The 19,477-nt window shown below is 35.2% G+C and overlaps 1 protein-coding gene across 12 annotated transcripts in view; it reads right to left on the reverse strand.

Annotated features, from left to right (window-relative positions):
- The window catches only part of UGGT2 (UDP-glucose glycoprotein glucosyltransferase 2), a 238,444-nt gene that overhangs the window by 20,475 nt on the left and 198,492 nt on the right, over positions 1-19,477 (reverse strand). For 11 of the 12 annotated variants that reach the window (XM_078368500.1, XM_078368709.1, XM_054243220.2 and 8 more), the window contains 5 exons: positions 16,603-16,698; positions 14,270-14,354; positions 10,686-10,868; positions 8,732-8,892; positions 7,982-8,096 (listed from right to left, as the gene is read on the reverse strand). In XM_078368500.1, the coding sequence (XP_078224626.1) occupies positions 7,982-8,096; positions 8,732-8,892; positions 10,686-10,868; positions 14,270-14,354; positions 16,603-16,698 (640 nt within the window). The remainder of the gene's footprint in view (positions 1-7,981; positions 8,097-8,731; positions 8,893-10,685; positions 10,869-14,269; positions 14,355-16,602; positions 16,699-19,477) is intronic. The other variant, XR_013533952.1, reaches the window with a different exon arrangement.

Here is a 19,477-nt window from a genome sequence, read left to right on the forward strand (position 1 = left end):
ATGGTAAAAGTGGATATCCTTGCTGTGTTTCTGATCTTAGGGAGAAAGCATTCAGCCTTTGATTATTAAGTATTATGTTAGCTGTAGGTTTTTCATGGATGCCCTTTATCAGGATGAGGAAGTTCCCTTCCAGTTCTAGTGTGCTGAGAGTTTTAAATCAGGAATGGATATTGGAGTATATCAAATGCTGTTTTGCATCTATTTAGTTGATCACATACACATATAAAGAGATATGTATTTTTTGGCCTCTTAGTATAGTGAGTTACATTGATTTTCTAATATTGAATCAACCTTGCACTCCTGGAATAAAGTTCATGTGGTCATGATTCATGATATAAGATCCTTTTTATATATTACTGAATTTTATTGCTTAAAACCTTGTTAACAATTTTTACAACCGTTCTTAATGAATGCTTGTCTATAATTTTCCTTTCCTATAATATCTTCTTTTAGTCTTGATGTCAAGGGAATGTTGCCCATAGAATGAGTTGAAAAGTATTCCCTTCCCTTCAATTTGTGGAAAACTGGTATTATTTCTTTCCTTGAAGTTTGATAGAATTCACTACTGAAGCCATCTGGGCCTGGGGATTTAAACTACAAATTCCATTTCTTCAACTGATATAGGGTTAATCAGGTTACCTATTTCATTTTCTGACTTTTGGTGGTTTGTGCCTTTTAAGTAATTTGGCCATTTCATCAAAATTGTTGAATGTATTACCATAAAGTTGATTCTAATAGTTCCTCAATTATTCTTTCAGTATCTGTAGAATCTGTGTGCTCTCATGTCTCACATTTCTAGATTGGTAATTTGTGTCTTTTACCTTTTTTTCTGATAATTCTAGATAGAGGTTTATCAGTTTTGTTGACTTTTCTCAATAAACCAGCTTTGGTTTCATTTTTAAAAATCTGCAAAAATGAATCTTTTTTTCATTTTATGGATTTTCATTTTAACCTTATTCTTTTTTTTCTATTTAATTTATACTAAATTAAAGATTTTATTTTTTTTAGAGCAGTAATTAGGTTCATAGCAAAATTAAGAGGAAGGTACTCATATGCTCACTGCTCCCACATATGCATAACTTCCTCCCCTGTTATCAATACCGCCCCCCCAAAAGTGATGTTTGTTACAATAGATGAACCTACTTTGACGCATCATACTCATTCAAAATCTACAGTTTACATTAGGCTTCTTTCTTGGTGTTGTACACGGGTTTGGACAACTGTATAATGACATGTATCTATCACTATACATTTCGCTGTCCTAAAAATTCTCTGTGTTCCACCGTATTCATCACCTGCCCCCTCGCTACCACCAAACTCTAACAACCGCTTATCTTTATACTGTCTCCATAATTTTGCTCTTTCCAGAACGTTATATAGTTAGAACAATACAGTATGTAGTCTTTTCAGATTGGCTTCTTTTACTTAGTTATATACATTTAAAGTTCTTCCTTGTCTTTTCATGGCTTGATAGCTCATTTCTTTTTCACTCTAAACAACATTCCATGGTTTGGATATACCAGTTTCTTTACCAATTCACCTACTGAAAGACATCTTGGTTGGCTGCATATTTTGGCAATTATAAATAAAGGAGTAATAAATATTTATGTGGAAGTTTTTATGTAGACATAAGTTTTTAACTCCTTTGAGTAAATTCCAAAAAATTGCAATGGCTAGATCATATGGTAAGAGAATGTTTAGTTTTGTAAGAAACCATCCAGTTGTCTTCCGAAGTAGCTATACCATTTTGTACTCTTACCAGCAATGAATGCAAGTCCCTCTTGCTCCACATCTGTACTAGCATTTGGTGAGGTCAGTATTCTCAATTTTGACCTTCCTAACAGATGTGTGGTGGTATCTTACTCTTTTTCGTGTGTGTTTCTCTGAAGATATATGATGTGAAGCATCTGCTTATATGCTTATATGCTTATATGTCATCTGTGTATGTTATCTGGTGAGCTGTCTGTTAAGGTCTTTGGCTCATTTTAAAACTGGGTTTGTTTTCTTATTGTTGAGTCTTTAGAGTTCTTTGTATTTTTTGGATAACACTCCTTTATCAGATGCATCTTTTGCAAATTTATTATGCAAAAAATCTTGTCTTTTTTTTGTCATTGTCATTTACAGAGCAGAAGTTTTTAATTTGAAGAAAATCCAGCTTATCAATTATTACTTTCATGAATCATAACTGGTGTTATATCTAAAAAGTCATTGTCATACCCAAGGCCATCTAGGTTTTCCCCTATATTGTCTTCCAGGAGTTTTACATTTAAGTCTATATGCCATTTGAGTTAATTTTTGTGAAGAGTGTAAGATCTGTGTCTAGATCCATTTTTTTTTGCTTATGAGATGCTTCCGTACCATTTGCTGAAAATACTCTTTGCTCTACTGTATTTCCTTTGTTTCTCAGTCAAATACTTATATGGGTTTACTTCTGGGCTCTCTATTCTGTTCCACTGATACATTTCTCTATTCTTTTGCCAATATACTGTCTTGATTACTATAGCTTTACAATAAAACAAGCCTAGTACTGCTAGTCCTCTGACTTCCTTCTTCTTCAATATTGTGTTGGTTATTCTAGGCCTTTTCCTTTTCTATATAAACTTTAAAATCAGTTGATTGACATTTATAAAACAACTTGCTATGACTTTGATTGAAATTGTGTTGAATCTATAAATTGATCTGGGAAGAATTTATCAATTTAGTCTTGACCAATTTAGTCTTGACTACTTAATCTTTCTATCCATAAACGGAATATTTCTTCATGTATTTCAGTGTTTTTACATTTCTTTCATTAGAATTTTACAGTTTTCCTCACGTAGAGAAACATATTTTATTAATTTATACTTAAATATTATTTTGGTGCTAATTTAAATAATACTGTTTTTAATTTTAAATTCCACTTCTTCATTATTGGTATACAGGAAAGTGACCTTTTCTTTGTCATATAGATTATATTTTTAAATAGATACCAGGCAATGTGCAAAGATCCCTCTACAAATGATATTATTAAAAATAAAATATGGTCCTAAAAGTGTATAGTATAAACATAAGGGAATTAACATATTCACTTTAAAAATTTATCTTATTCAAAACAGCATTTAATTTTTTAAAGATAGCTTTTAGTTATTATACTTGTCCTTTATTTCATATACCTGATCTAAGCCCACAGACTTTGTAATCAGTCTTTTGCTCGAGGTTAATTATTTAAACTTTTATTTTTGGTTCAGGGCTACAAGCGCAAGTTTGCTATATCGGTAAATTGTATGTTGTGGGGGTTTCGTGTACAAATTATTATATCACCCCGGTAATAAGCACAGTACCTGATAGGTAGTAAAAACGACTAACTTTTATAGAGTAATCTTGCATCCTTTGACCTTGCTATAACCCTTTATTGGTATGCTGTGTTTTTTCAGGGGAGGTTGGTCATTTTTTTTTAATTGTCTAAGTAGACATTTGCAAACAAAGGCAGTTCTATTTCTTCCTTCCCAACGTGTATACCCTTCATTTCCTTTTGTTGTCTTATTGCATTAGCCAGGACCTTACTTTGGTTTTAACTGTTCTTTTTTCTCTACTTTCTAGGTAGAAGGTGAGGTTGAGGCTTTTTTTCTTTTCTAATGAAGGTTCTTAGTGCTGTACATTTAGTTCTAAGAACTATTTTAGCTGCTTTACATGTGTGCACCTCATTATTCAGATTGTATAGAAAGAAAAGTAGCCTATGGTTGGAATATATTCATAAGAAGTGGTGAATGGCTTGACCAATTGGTCAGAGGCCAAAAAACAGAAAGATTAAGAGCAAGAAATTCTGGGGGAGAGGCTTCTGAATGAGCCCATGGGGGTAGCATAAACTGTCAAGATCTTTGGGTACTTGATGTTAAACAGCCACCAGAAAGCATTCAACACAGAATCAGCACTAAATAACTAGGCAGTCAAACGATGTGGCTTGTGGAAGACTGCTAGCCTTGATCACAGGCGACTCCAATGGCACAATGGGCACATGAATGGAGAAGACATGCTGGCACAGATGGAGACTGTGTATGCGCCCAACAGCATGGGCTCCTACTTAGCCAGGCTGATCTAGCTCTTAGAGCTGCCAATAGCAAAGATAAACACTGAGCTTCTAATACAGCACCATACTTTGCAAAGACCAATCACCATACTTTGCATACTTGCAAAGACCAAGTTGGTAAGTTAATGACACTAGATGCCCTTTACAATGGAAGTGGTATAGATTCTTCTGGACTGACCTATGCACATATACTATGTATGGGTTTGCCTTTCTTGCTCACAGAAACTTAGCACCATTATCCAAGGATTTATCATTATCTACTGACAAAGGATTCTACATAATACTGTATTAGACCAAGAGACCCAATTTATAGCAAAGTTACTGTGGCAGAGGGCACATGACAACAAGATCTCACAGTTCTGACAATATTGCACTATGTAGAAGATGCTGGCCAATGGATTAATGGAATGGTTTACTAAGGGCACAGCAGAGGTGTTAGTTTGGAGACAAACCCTTGCAAAGGTGAGGTGCCATCCTACAGATGCAGTATTATATTCTATATCAACAACCATTTTATGGTGCTGTGTTACCATGTGGAAAAATCACATGGGTCCAAGGGGACAAAAGAGAAGTGACCACACTTATCACTCCCAGTGTCCCTCTTGAGGAAGTTATGCTTACTTTCCTTCCTAATTCCTGGTGGTTCTCCATCGTATCACCAGGTAAAGGGGAATTTAGAATAGATAGTAAAGGGAGATGATGAGTGTAAGTGTGGTCTTTTGACCAGTTACAGAGGTATAGATACAGTTTGTTTTACTAACCTCCCTCTTACAAGTTTTCCTTTCAACTTGTAAAACAATAAGTGTATGCTCCACAAAGTACAGTGTGGACTACAGTGACAGTGTGGACTACAGTGGATGCTGTGATACAGCAACCAGATCTCCATTCAAATCTGAAAACTATTGTCCTAGCTGCTTGGGAGTACTACTCAGCTATCAGCTATCTCTAGGATCTGCTGCTGGAAAAGAGTTGTCTCACCCAAGGTCACTCTCTTACCTGGGGCAGCCCATATCCAATAATTGGTTGATATGAAAGGATAAAGACTTGCCCAAACCCATGAAAACTATGAAGGACCATCTCAGTTTTCGAGCTCCTTGTGGGGTCAGTCAACTGAGATCTTTATTGAATTTGTAAAATTTCCCCAATTCCATTTCCTTCCTTCCTCCAAAGTTGTTGGTCCTGAGAGTACTTCCTAATAAACTTCCTGCAAGCTAATTTCCATGTTAGAATGAGTAATCCAACCTGTCACAGGCAGCTAAGTGGTATTTGATGATGTAGGGAATGGTGGAAGAGGAACAGAACTTGAGTTTTTGACTTTTTAATTTGAGATAAGTTTTGGGCATTAACGTGGCAATGTCAGTAGGAGTTTACCATTCAAGGGAAAGCTAAGAGCCAGAGATAAGATTTGGGAACTATTAACAGAAAGATATAAATTAAAACCATGATTGGATGTAAGATTGCCACTAGAGATGGTAAAGAATGAGAAGTGGGCCGGACGCGGTGGCTCAAGCCTGTAATCCCAGCACTTTGGGAGGCCGAGGCGGGTGGATCACGAGGTCAAGAGATCGAGACCATCCTGGTCAACATGGTGAAACCCCGTCTCTACTAAAAATACAAAAAAAAAAATTAGCTGGGCACAGTGGCGCGTGCCTGTAATCCCAGCTACTCAGGAGGCTGAGGCAGGAGAATTACCTGAACCCAGGAGGCGGAGGTTGCCGTGAGCAGAGATCGCGCCATTGCACTCCAGCCTGGGTAACAAGAGCGAAACTCCGTCTCAGAAAAAAAAAGGAACGAGAAGTGGCCAAGGGCAGAGATGCAGAGAATAGCAACATTAAAATGAAAAGTAGTTCACCAATAAAACTGTGGCAGGAAAGCCAGAGATGTCAAAGAAGAAGAACCTGTTAGGTCTGACATGGAAGCCATCAGAGAGTGTCAAGAAAGGAGAGGCTGAAAACATCCATGCTGCAAAGAGCGCACATAAAAACAAACAGGAAGTGCTCACTACACATTTTCACCTAAGAATAAAGATATTCTGATTTTGCTAAAAGTGTTAAGTGGACTGGAGGGACCGGGAGACAAACTACCTTTGAGTAAGGACAAGATTCCCTAAAATGTGGTAATACAGTACTGGGAGAATACTTCAGACGGTTCCTGGACTGCTTGAAAAAGAATCCTTTCTTCAGTTGTCCATAGGCAGATAATAGGCAACTTCATAGACTTTCATTCATGTGTAAGACTAGGGGTTCCTTATAAATAACACATTGGTAAAATTATTAAGAATTACCAAAAATGTGGTTTTCATAATCGAAATCTTGCATGTTATTGAGTTTTGCTGAAGACCCCAAGTCAGTTTTCTAGTAATTGGCAATAGTGAAGAGACCCTATTTTGTATGTATACACATATATATTTGAAGAGCTCCCAATTTTCAAGAATGATTTTAAAAAATCAGTTCCTTACCAGTGTGGTCTTGAATAACTCATTCATATTTGACATATATTTTCTCACTTACTAGATTTTTTAAAAAAGGGACTACTAAGCTTTCTACTTTATCTGGAGCCTGTGTTACCTCTTTTCCTTCATTTTTACTTTACTCCCCTCATCTTTATCCCTAACCATACTAACTTGCTATTCCTCAAACATGGAAGGCCCACTCCCACCTGGGGACCTTTGCATTAGATATTCCCTTTGGCCTAGAATACTCAAAGACAGTTGCATTGTCAGCCTTTATGCCTCCATCTAAAATGCACTCAAAAGTCATCTTCATAGGGACATATGGCCACTCAATTTATAGCTGCAAGTCCCAGGCCTATTCACTATTCTGAACTCACTATCATGCTTTCCTGTTTTTTTTTTTTTCTCCAAAACATTTATTATCTTTAAATATTATTTATTTTTAAATTTTATTTTCCTACTAGAGTGAAAACATCATGAGCCAAAAAAAATCTTGTTTTTGTTTTTGATGTCTGAGGTGATAGGAGAGTATCTAGCACATAGCAGGTATTCATCAGATGAATGAATGAAGATACATGGTTATGATAAAAATAAGGAAAAAGAGTAGGGATTATGAGCTACAGAGTCTTTTGCTTCTTCTTAAATTATCTAAAATGTTTCAGATGCAATAATGAGGAAATTGATAGGATATTAGAAAAATAGTGCTTGTGAGGTGAAAGAAAACGTTAAGGCAATATCAGGGTAGGGGTGCACTAGATGAAGGGAGTTTGTCTTAAAGATCAGAGAGAGAGATTTGAGCATGTTTAAATAATGATGGACAAGAGTAAGAACAAGAGGGTGATATGGTTTGGCTGTGTCTCCACCTAAATCTCATCATGATTAATTTGCATAATCCCCACCTGCTGTAGGAGGGACTAGGTGGAGATAATTGACTCATGGGGGTGGTTTCCCCCATCCTGTTCTCTTGATAGTGGGTTCTCATGAGTCTGATGGTTTTTAAAGGGGCTTCCCCTTTCGGTGGGCACTCATTCTCTCTCCTGCCACCATATGAAGAAGGACATGTTTGCATTCCCTTCTGCCATGAATGTAAGTTTCTGAGGCCTCCCCAGCCATGCAGAACTATGAACCAATTAAACCTCTTCCCTTTACAAGTTACATCATCTTTAGTAGGTCTTTATTAGCAGCATGAGAACAGACTAATACAGAGGGTAACTAAAATAGGGCATACAGTAGAAAGAAGAGGTTTGAGAATGGAAAAGTGAGAATAAAATACTATTAGTTTAGAAAATGTTGAGCTTGAGGTATAAAAATTATGTATAAGTAGAGATATCCAATAGATGATTGCATAAGTGGCAAAAACTTGAGAAAAAAGCTCAAAATATAGGACTTTAAAGTTTATGAGCAGGGAGCTGGAGCAGTCTATGTATACATACTGAAAATTGTTCTGTTAACATTTTACTTACCTGATCTAGGTTTGAAAGACTGTTCGGATCTTGACTGAGAGCTTGGTACTGGCTTCTGAGCCTGTCACCTGCCGCAATTCTTCTGAACTTCTTGAGATCCACTACGTATAAAGCACTGCAAAAATGAACACTTCTTGATAGCCAATTTTTATGTAGCTTTAGTTTTATTTTCCCCCAGTGGATGCCTATGGTGATGGTATTAACTATAGATATCCTAGGATCTAATAACAATACTTTTATAAATTTGCTCCTAATGTCTAATACTGTTTCCAAGGAATTTTAAGTTCTTTTTTTTTATTTTAAATTGGTAAAATTATTGGTAGAACCCATAATCTTTTAGGGTCATCCCAAGCATTTCCAAGTTGTCATGAAACTCATGGTCTTACAAAAGGCTATGAACCTTTGAAGAAAGAATCTTAATTTTATTTGACAAGCCAAGTTTAAATCTTCTGGAGTAGTTAGGAGCCATATTATTGGGTTTAACTACTAGCTCAGTTATACACTAGCAGGGTAAGCCTGGGCAAGTTACATAAATGCTGTATGCCTAAGTTTCCACATACACAAAATAACAGTATCTCAAAAGACTGTCATAAAGATTTTATAACTTAATATATGTAAAGACTTACAAGAGTGGCATGAAATAAACACTATGTAATTGGTTGGTTTTATAGTGTAATTTTAAAGCAAATGGGAAGTTGTAATTGAATATATTATTTACTTACTAAATGGTAAGGGTATGACTTTTCTTACCTGATATGATATTTCCTTCTTAAAAGATGTGATGCCCAGTATCCTGTTTTCCAGAAACGATATCCATCCATTTCCCTGCGGCTATCACAAAATGGAGTATACCCATAAGGAGCTCCATCCAGATCGAAATCTCGAAGTTCTTTTAGATCATGTCTTACAACCTAAACAATTAAAATAGAGTCTTTGATAAAGACTGTAAAATAACATAAGCCTTTTTAATGGGGATCTTAAATCATTATTACCCTATTATAGAAATCCAAAGAGCTTTCATGTAGTATACATTTAGTGAATTCAACATTAATTCCTCTTGTCCTTATAGGTTAAAAGTAAACTAAAATTTATATTCCTAGTCTTTAAGATAGTGGTCTCACCAATAAGAAAACTTTGTCATGTCATTTATAAACAAGGCATTTTATGTATCAGACATTTGGGGAAGGGATTAAATATTACATACTGCAGAGCTCTTAGTTTCTTAAATTAATAATTTGTATTATTAATTTTGAATTAGTAATAAAAAATAATGACATATCTCCATTATTGTATATTTGCAAATATGTTTAAATCATAAATAAAAATCTCCCAATTATTCTAAATAGCTTGAATAAAAGAATATCAATTTATTTTTTAATAGACTCAAACCTCCTAGAAAAATATTAGTGTACATATTGGAGGAAAGGTAGGAGAAAGAATCATATTAGATATTATATGTGGAGCTAAGATGGGAGGATTACTTGAGGCGAGGAGTTCGAGACCAGACTGGGCAACATAGTGAGACCCAGTTGGGTCTCTACAAAAAATAAAAAAAAATTAGCTAGGCATTGTGGTGTGCATCTAGAGTTCCAGCTACTAGGATATTGAGGTAGGAAGATAGCTTGAACCCACGAGTCTGAGGCTGCAGTAAGCTATGACTGTGGCGCTGCACTCCCGCCTGGATGACAGAGTGAAATCCTGTCTCTTTCAAAAAAGTGTGTTTACAAATGCTTACTTCATCATTTCCACTTATCTATTTTCTTAGTTTTCATTGTAATGTTTCATATTTATCAATTTGGAATAGAGTAGAAAAATAGTAAGAGTTTAGAATATGAGTAAATTCTAATATAGGACTTAAAAAGATACTTTTTGTTTCACATAAATTCTAACTTACGCATTTAATTTATATTTTCATTTACATACTACTGTTTTTCTTAGAAATTCTGTACATTTTCAAATATGTTTTCCCACTAATGATTCAAAAGCAATGCAAGGAGGGAAAAAGGAAAAGTCATAATTTTTGGACATATAAATTTTAAAAGCAGAGGGTCTTAGTTTTTTTGGCTAAATTTATTTGATTGTATTTTTATTTTTAGAGATAGGGTCTCACTCTGTCACCCAGGCTGGAGTGCAGTGGCATGATCATAGCTCACTGTGACCTCGAATTCCTTGGCTTGAACTTTCTTCCCCTCCTCAGCCTCCCAAAGTGCTGGGACTAGAGGCATTAAGTTGGCCAAATTTAAAACACTCTTTTCCTTAAATGGTAGAGTGATGAGAATTTGGTTATTGGTTGAATGGGACAGAATGCTGTTGAAGGTGGAAGAATGAGAGTTGTATATAACTGCTAACCTTTCTAGCAACAAGAAATTCCAAATGTCAGCTCATATTCACAGGAACTTATTTAACCACTCTTAATATGACTAATATAAGTATTTTACTTTTAATTCTCAAACTTAAAAAACTACTACTTCAGAGAGAAAACCTCTATGTCCTAAATGATAAATGGTACTTCTTACAATACCTTCAATTTTTCCCTAGAATTCTCACTATTTGTTTTTAAAGGTACTTTGCTTATATATCAGAATCTCATCTTAAGCACAATAATGAAGATAATAAACATGAGCAACATGAATTAATTTCCTATATTAAGATAGAAGCATAAAAAAATGTTTGAGTATTACTAAAAACCAGTTAATTTTATTACCTGGTCAGCATCAACAAAAATGATTTTGTCCACTGCTAGTGGGAAAAGAACATCGAGAAAAAGAATTTTGTAACCCCAAATAATCCTTTGTTTTTCAGTCTGCTGATTAAGCCAGCGGGGCCACCTATATTGAACAAGTTCATACTGGAATCCATATTCCTTAGCCATGTGAGGAATTACTTCCTAAAAACACACACAAAAATCAAACAGTATGTTTAAGAGAAAGTAGTTTTAAGAGAAAAAAATTAACATTAAAAAGGTAGAGTTTATTATAAATTGTTATAAACTAATTGGCAAGCTAAATACTACTTCAGTAACATACCTATTAATGAGAAATATGAAAATGCTAACAAATATGAAAACACAAGTATAAATAAAACAACAAAATTTAAATAGTTTAAATTGTAAATAAGTCATTAAAAATACTGCATTATATTATCTACCAAGCTTATTTGGCTTAAGAAAATTGACTAAAATAAAGCCTCTGGATCTTGGAGCACCTACATATCAAACAGTTCCTGTATTTGTCAACAGGTTGGTTGGTCAGAGATGTAAAGATGAAGAGCGGATACAAAAAACACAAAGTAAGTTCTAAACGTATAAATTAGATTCTATACAGGAGCTTCATGTTTGAGATATATCATAATTTAATTCAAAGATTTAAAATACAAAGTAGTGATTATGGTCTGAATATTTCATATTGATTTGGCATCTTATAGGATTAGAAGTAGCTTATTTCCTGTTTAAAGCAGAAGCAGTTAATGAAATATACTGTTGGTTAAATTTAGTTCAGGAACTCAAATGTTGAAAGGGAGAATAGAAAAGAAGTTGGAAAAGATGAATTAGCAAATAGAGAATTTACGTTTTACCACTAGATTCTTACTTGAAACTAGTTGCTAGTTATATGTTTAATTTTTTTCTCTGATTTTGTAAGAACAATGTAGATTTAAAATATGTTTTTTAAATGCAAAAAGCACCAATTTTATCTGTGAAATGAAATCCTGAAATTTTGGCTAGAACAGCTGCTAGGAGTCATTATTTTGGTTTCAAAATAAAATAAAACATTCAGATAAATTAGAAAAAATATTTTTTTCTTTCATCAAATATGTGTTAAAATATTCACTGAAACAGGCATTGTTCTAGGCTCTAAGGATACATTAGTGAACAAAAGAAATGCAAATTATGGCCTTCATGAGGCTTGTATTTTAGAGAAAGTAGGTAGAAATAAATGAAATTATTATCTACAGAAAAAAGTGCTATAAAAAATAAAAAGGGGGAATTCTAGTTTGCATAGTGCTGTCAAAAAAGAGTTATGCCTAAGTATGTACAATTTTAACAAATATTTGCATGAATAGAGGAGGTATGACTTCTAAACTGGTAGGAACAAATCTAAAGTAGCTAGCGACTTCTGTATCTGGCTACTGGTTTACACAGATGATTGAATATGTAAAAATCCAAAGCTACACTTTATGATTTGTGTACTTTTCTGCGTATTTATTTTTTACTAAGAAGTTTTCAAAATATAAATTTTGAAATAAACACATCACAAAAAGAAGGAAAATACTACTTCAGATATGGTATTTCTTTTGGCCATGCAGTGGAACAAGACTTTCTAATCCAGACATAACACTATTGTTCTGGTGAATAATACGTTTTCCTGCTAAGAGAATCTTTAGATTTTTCTATCTCAGTTTATGTAGGATTAAATACTCCCTTATTCAGTGTCTGACTACTAGGATAATATGTTAAAAATTAGAAAAATAATATAACTTCTTATCTATATTTATGGGTTGTCTTTTTTTTGTTTTGTCTACTGTCAAATGAGCACAGGAGGACACTGTTGGTGGAAATCTTAGCTTCTAATTAGCTGTTTCATCTCAGGCCTATGTTATAAAGGATGATTCTTGCTCAAAAAAAGGTATGGCCCTTCACTCTATCTCCCGGAAGGTATCCTCTACCATTGGAATTTTCCGCCTAATGAGAATGTCTATGTTTACTTGTAGATTACACCAGATATTGTATTCTAATGATGTTAACTGTAGTGACGACCTTGGCCCACAAGGCATCAGCTCAACATCTGAAGGGACTAGAGGCCAAAGTTAGCCACGCAGGCGGTTAGCCAAGTCCATACAGCTGACCCCTTATAAAACTCTGGATACCAGGCCAGGCACAGTGGCTCACGCCTGTAATCCCAGCACTTTGGGAGGCCAAGGCGAGTGGATCACGAGGTCAAGAGATTGAGACCATCCTGGTCAAAATGGTGAAACCCTGTCTCTAAAAAAGATACAAAAAATTAGCTGGGCATGGTGGCACGTGCCTATATCCCAGCTACTCAGGAGGCTGAGGCAGGAGATTTGCCTGAACCCAGGAGGCGGAGGTTGTGGTGAGCTGAGATCGCGCCATTGCACTCCAGCCTGGGTAACAAAAGTGAAACTCCGTCTCAAAAAAAAAAAAAAAAAGAAACTCTGGATACCAATGTTTGAATGAGCTTCCCTGGTTGGCAATACTCCAGGAGTACTGTCACACATTGTTGTGGGAAGAAATAAGTGCTACCCACTTGGAGGAGATTCTACTGGGAGAGGACAACTGTTAACTTTGTGTCTGGTCTCCCTGGACCTTACCCTAAGCACCTCTTTTGCTGATTTTGGGTCCTTTTGCTATAATAAACTGTAACTGTGAGTATAGCTGTTTTTTCTGAATTCTATGAATCCTTCTAGCAAGTTGCTGAATCTAAAGGTGGTTTCTCAACTGTGCCGGCTAGTTACATACTTTTGAATCTTGGTTTTCACATCACACGGGATTGTTTTTAAAACAACTGAATGTCAGTTAAATACTTGGCATCATGACTAGAAATATTATGGAATAAAACCATGCTTGGCTAGTTTTATTTCTGCTTTTCTCACTGCTTTTGGACTAGAAAACAAACTCCTTTGAAATGCTATTGAATGAGATACCAAATTGCTGTTGAGTCACTAAATTTCATGGAATTTGATTATGCTGTGGTGAGAATAGGAAGAAACAGTATACTTTGCAGCAGGAGGGTGGGGCAAAGGAAAGTGTGATAGATGTTGATCACCTGAAATCTGAATGTAATATGCCTCAGATCATGGTGCCTAGCAATCAATACACTACACAGATGAAAGAGCTTTTTTGTTTTCAGTACGATAAAACTATTTTCTATGGTACAGTCTGTGTATTTTCTTGATACTACTATTGCTTCTGCTATCTTTGCAAAATGACAGAATCTATTCTTTAATTGAAAATCTGTATATACTTTCCATTATCAAATTGTATTTAATTATTCATTGTCATGAAAAACTATTAGTCAGTCTGATTTTGATTTTACTTGAAAATATACTGTCTTCTACTGTCCTCTACTTTAAACATCTCTAAATTTAAAATGCACAGAATTTTTCCTAAGCTAGATAATACTAAATACCATTTCAAAATTTATTAAAAATAGTATTTAAAATATACATTCCAAAAGCTCATTCTGAAAAGAGAAATGTCATATTAACTTACAATGATACAAATGATTTACTATTCAAACATTAACCACTCTACAAAAAGAGGTATGTACTTACTTTAAATGTTGGTGAGAGATAATTTTTTAGAAACCAGAATTTCACTGGTGTTTTGGTGTTACGTAAAACAGAAAGCATCATAATTCTGTTTTAAACATAAAAGAATATTAATCACAATATACATTAGCATTAACAGTTCGTATTACTTTTTTAAGGTTAAAATGTTTAATTTTAATTTTTTATTTTACTTTAGTTCTGGGATATATGTGCAGAACATGCAGGTTTATCATATAGATCTTTTTAAAAGTTTTAAAATAATTGAAGGTATGAATTCAAAGGTTTTCACAATGAAATGTGAAGAAATAAACCAAAATATGGTTTACCAAGTATGTAATGTGTAAGGATGAATACATATATATCATAGTAACTTCACCTGGTCCCAGTTGCCTATGACTGTGTGATTAAGTCTACAAACCCTGAAGAGCTGAATGATCTGTCTATATTGACGAATTCACTGGATGGGTAATTTGGTTTGCTAACCTAAACCTCTGAATGGAAAGGATACAAATTTATCTAAAGTTCCAATTTAACGTATCAATGCTACAAGTCAAATATTTCAGTCATTCTCTGTGACCTTTCTATATAAATGGTTTAAAAATAGCCTTCTGCACTTTGCAATAGGTATTTCTCCTCTCACCCCCTTCCTTTTTATAAAACCAATTATTATTCAGTAAAAAAGGACAATTTACCAAATACATACATATATATGTATTTTCTTGCCTGTCATTTACAAAATGTCTATTTGCAGTCTTGAAGAAAACTGTCTAGCCACGTGCAGAAAGCAGAAGCTGGACCCCTTCCTGACACCTTACACTAAAATTAACTCTAGTTAGATTAAAGACTTAAACATAAGACCTGACACCATAAAAACCCTAGAAGGAAACCGAGGCAAAACCATTCAGGACATAGGCATAGGCAAGGACTTCATGACTAAAACACCAAAAGCATTGGCAACAAAAGCCAAAATAGACAAATGGGATCTAATTAAACTCCGGAGCTTCTGCACAGCAAAAGAAACAATCACTAGAGTGAACCGGCAACCAACAGAATGGGAAAAAAATTTTGCAATCTACCCATCTGACAAAGGGCTAATATCCAGAATCTACAAAGAACTAAAACAGATTTCTAGGAAAAACAAACAAACAAACCCATTCAAAAGTGAGCAAAGGATATGAACAGACACTTTTCAAAGAAGACATGAGGCCAACAAACATATGAAAAAATGCTCATCATCACTGTTCATTAGAGAAATGAAAACTAAAACCACATTGAGATATCATCTCCCGCCAGTTAGAATGGCGATCATTAAAAAAATCTGGAGCAACAGATGCTGGAGAGGATGTGGAGAAATAGGAACACGTTTACACTGTTGGTGGGAGTGTAAATTAGTTCAACCACTGTGGAAGACAGTGTAGCGATTCCTCAAGGACCTAGAAATAGAAATTCCATTTGACCCAGCAATCCCATTACTGGGTATATATCCAAAGGATTATAAATTGTTCTATCATAAGGATATATGCAAATGTATGTTCACTGCAGCACTGTTTACAATAGCAAAGACCTGGAACCAACCCAAATGCCCATCGATGATAGACTGGACAAGGAAAATGTGGCACATATACACCATGGAATACTATGCAGCCATAAAAATTATGAGTTTGTGTCCTTTGTAGGGACATGCGTGAATCTGGAAACCGTCATTCTCAGCAAACTGACACAAGAACAGAAAATAAAACACCACATGTTCTCACATATAGGCAGGTGCTGAATGAGAACACATGGACACAGGGAGGGGAGCATCACACACTGGGGTCTGTTGGGAGGTTGGGGAGGGATAACATGGGGAGAAATGCCAGATATAGGTGATGGGGTGATGGAGGCAACAAACCACATTGCCATGTAGGTACCTATACAGCAATCCTGCATGTTATTCACATCTAATCCAGAACCTAAAGTGCAATAATTTTATATATATATATATATATATAAAACCAATATTCCAAATCAAGCCAAACTCATGAAATTTCTCATAATTTTAAGTAAACCAGAAAAAAGCAAGGTGTAAAGTAGTATATTCTTTGTTACTATTTGGGTAAAATAACTGAAAAACAGAAATAAATAAATATACACACATATATATTTACATATGTGTGTGTATCTCTTTAGCAGGATATAAAAATGATACTATGAGTCTCCTGTGAGAAAAAGAATGGAGTATTAAGGAAGCAGAGGTGGGAGGTTTCTTTTTCAGTGTATATTCCTTTTCCTTTTTGAAATTGGAACCATGTAAATGTATTTCCTTTTCAAAATATAAGGCTAAAAAATATACCTACCTTAAAAAGCGTTCATATAAATGACCTGAAGCAACTGAAAAAATGTTTAGGACATCTTTTTCCTTTTTGTCTTCTTTATGCAACCTTACTGTGACACTTGGAATAAAAAAGTAATTGATATTTCTTAAATATACATATGGAAACTTTGTATGCATAAATACTAAATACAAGCAATAAATACAGAAATGTATTTCAAAAGACTTACTAAAGTATAAATACTGTATAACATTTACAAATAAATTAATATTGAATTATTTCACAATTACTATCATTTGAAGCTTTATGAATTAAAAAAAATTTTGTAACATGGAATGTAATTGTTTCTAGGTTAATTGGCTGGTATTTTTGAATTCTGTGAGTTGCCAAAGGTTGTTTTGAGAACAGAGAGTGAATTACAGCCTGACATAGCCGTATCTAGTGTACTGAAACTTTAAACAGGCCAATAATGAAGGAAGAAACAGAATGTGGAAGTGTAGAGCTATAGCACAGCAAGAATTTATGTAGTAACAGGGTAGGTGTGTGAGGGCTGCTGATGGGGCTCCCCAGGCTAAAATATTTTTAAACCACCTGCAATTTGAAGCTCCTCTGACCAAGCAAATTTTCTCCTCCATGCAGGCTATGGAGTACCCTCTTGGTACTCTGGATGACTTCCATGACAAAGAAGGCACTAGGGAGCCATGTCTACTCACTGGTTTACAACTGGGCCCAGTTGCCATTTTCATTACATTTTTGGAGCTAGACCAGCTCCATTTCATTTTTGTATAGGCCCATTTCATATGCAAAAATGAATCTTTTATTTGCAGTATTTATAATGTATAAATCCATCTTTTTCTTCCTATTTAACATTCATTGAAAAATATTTTATATATAGACAGATATTTAGAATGACTAAAATTTGGTCAACAACTTACAATCATCTTCAAAGGTATTTTGCCAAATACAAATTGTTACGACAGAAGTATTTTTCAAATCTTGTAATGCCCCAACTAAGAAAATAAGTTGATTCAACGGCAAGAAAAAATAATCATTCTAAGCCAGGACTAAAACTATGATGAAAAAAGTCAAAGCATCATAAGTTGCACAATACTATGTATCTGGAGCAGTTAATGTCCCAAAAACTTACTATCTCTGTTTCTAATGAAGCATTATTTTGCTTTTGGTATCCTTTTTCTATAGCAAGTGGTTATACCATAATTGAACAGTTTATCTTTAAACATTCTTATTTCTATCATCTAATTTTCATGGAAGCTTTTGGACAGATACTCTTAAAATTGCTCAGATTCTATTCTATTATCCCCTGTCAAACATACCTACCCTCCAAATCATCCCAGAATGAGTAGACTTGATTCTTTATCAGTAACTTGTTCAAAGCACATACTCTGACAGCAACATGATTTTTCTTACCAAACAAGGAGTCAAGTATAGAAAAAGAGGCTTAAACTGGGCAAAATTCAAAATGATGGAAGTGCTTTTGGCTGGTATAATCAAATACATTTTAGTTGTTAAATCTATTTTGGCTAACGTTTCTATTTCTTATCTTTGATCAAAATGATCAGTGATTTGCCGTCATAGTTCACATTAGGTTCAAATCTCTAAAATGGGCATTCAAATTTCTTTACAATGTGCATCTACAGGGACAGCTTTTGTTTTTGCTCACCTAATATCTGTTCCCCTTCTACTAACAACCTGGTATTCTACGGGGAATCATTCTTCCTCCCATATCATTCTATGAGGTTTAGGTGGGCCTTCCCACCAATTCTAGAAGTAGGCATATGACTCAAGCTTGGTCATCAGAGTCACAGAAATCAGTTCAGTTTGGGACACATAGCTATAGTTGAACCCATGAGTCAGCCTTGGAACTTTTGCTGGTACTGTTTGGAAAGAGGCAACTTTCTTCCACTACTAAAAAGTAGTACACTTTTACTTTTAAAAGCCTCTCTTAGGCTGGGTGCGGTGGCTCACGCCTGTAATCCCAGCACATTGGGAGGCCAAGGCGGGCACATCATGAGGTCAAGAGATCGAGACCATCCTGGCCAACATGGTGAAACCCCGTCTCTACTAAAAATACAAAAAATAGCAGGGCATGGTGGCATGTGCCTGTGGTCCCAGCTACTCGGGAGGCTGAGGTGGAAGAATTGCTTGAACCCAGGAGGCGGCGGTTGCAGTGAGCTGAGATTGTGCCACTGCACTCCAGCCTGTCGGACAGAACAAGACTCCGTCTCAAAAAAAAAAAGTCTATCTTAAAATGGAGGAGACACAGAAACAGTAGACCTAAGAGACAGAAAAAGACTATTTTCACACCACATCACCCAGTGGCCAATGCCAAGTGTACTTCTGGATTCTTTAGGTATCTGAGCCAATATATTCCTTATGTTTGTTTGTTTTTCAAGACAGAGTCTCGCTCTGTCATCCAGGCTGGAGTGCAGTGGTATGATCTTGGCTTACTGCAACTTTGACCTCCCATACTCAAGCAATCCTTCCACCTCAGCCTTCTGAGTAACTCGAAGTTACTTCTGAGTAACTACAGACACATGCCACTGTGACTGGATACGTTTTAAATATTTTGTAGATATTTAAAAATTGCTATGTCTTGCTATGTTGCCCAGGCTACTCTTGAACTCCTGGGCTCAAGCAATCCTCCTGCCATAGCTTCTGAAAGTGCTAGGATTACAGGTGTGAGCCATTACTCCTGGCCTGTGTTCCTTTTTAAACAATAAAACTAATATAGGTCTCCATCTAACATAAAGATTCCCTATTATTTTCAAGTTGCACCTAGCTAGGCTACTTTCTTTTGAGGAACATACCCAATCTTTTTGCCTTCATGCAACCACCTTCACTCAATCTTTAACTTTTGAAATCCTGACTGTCCTTTAAA

Source organism: Callithrix jacchus, chromosome 1, assembly GCF_049354715.1.
Source record: "Callithrix jacchus isolate 240 chromosome 1, calJac240_pri, whole genome shotgun sequence".
NCBI lineage: Eukaryota > Metazoa > Chordata > Mammalia > Primates > Cebidae > Callithrix > Callithrix jacchus.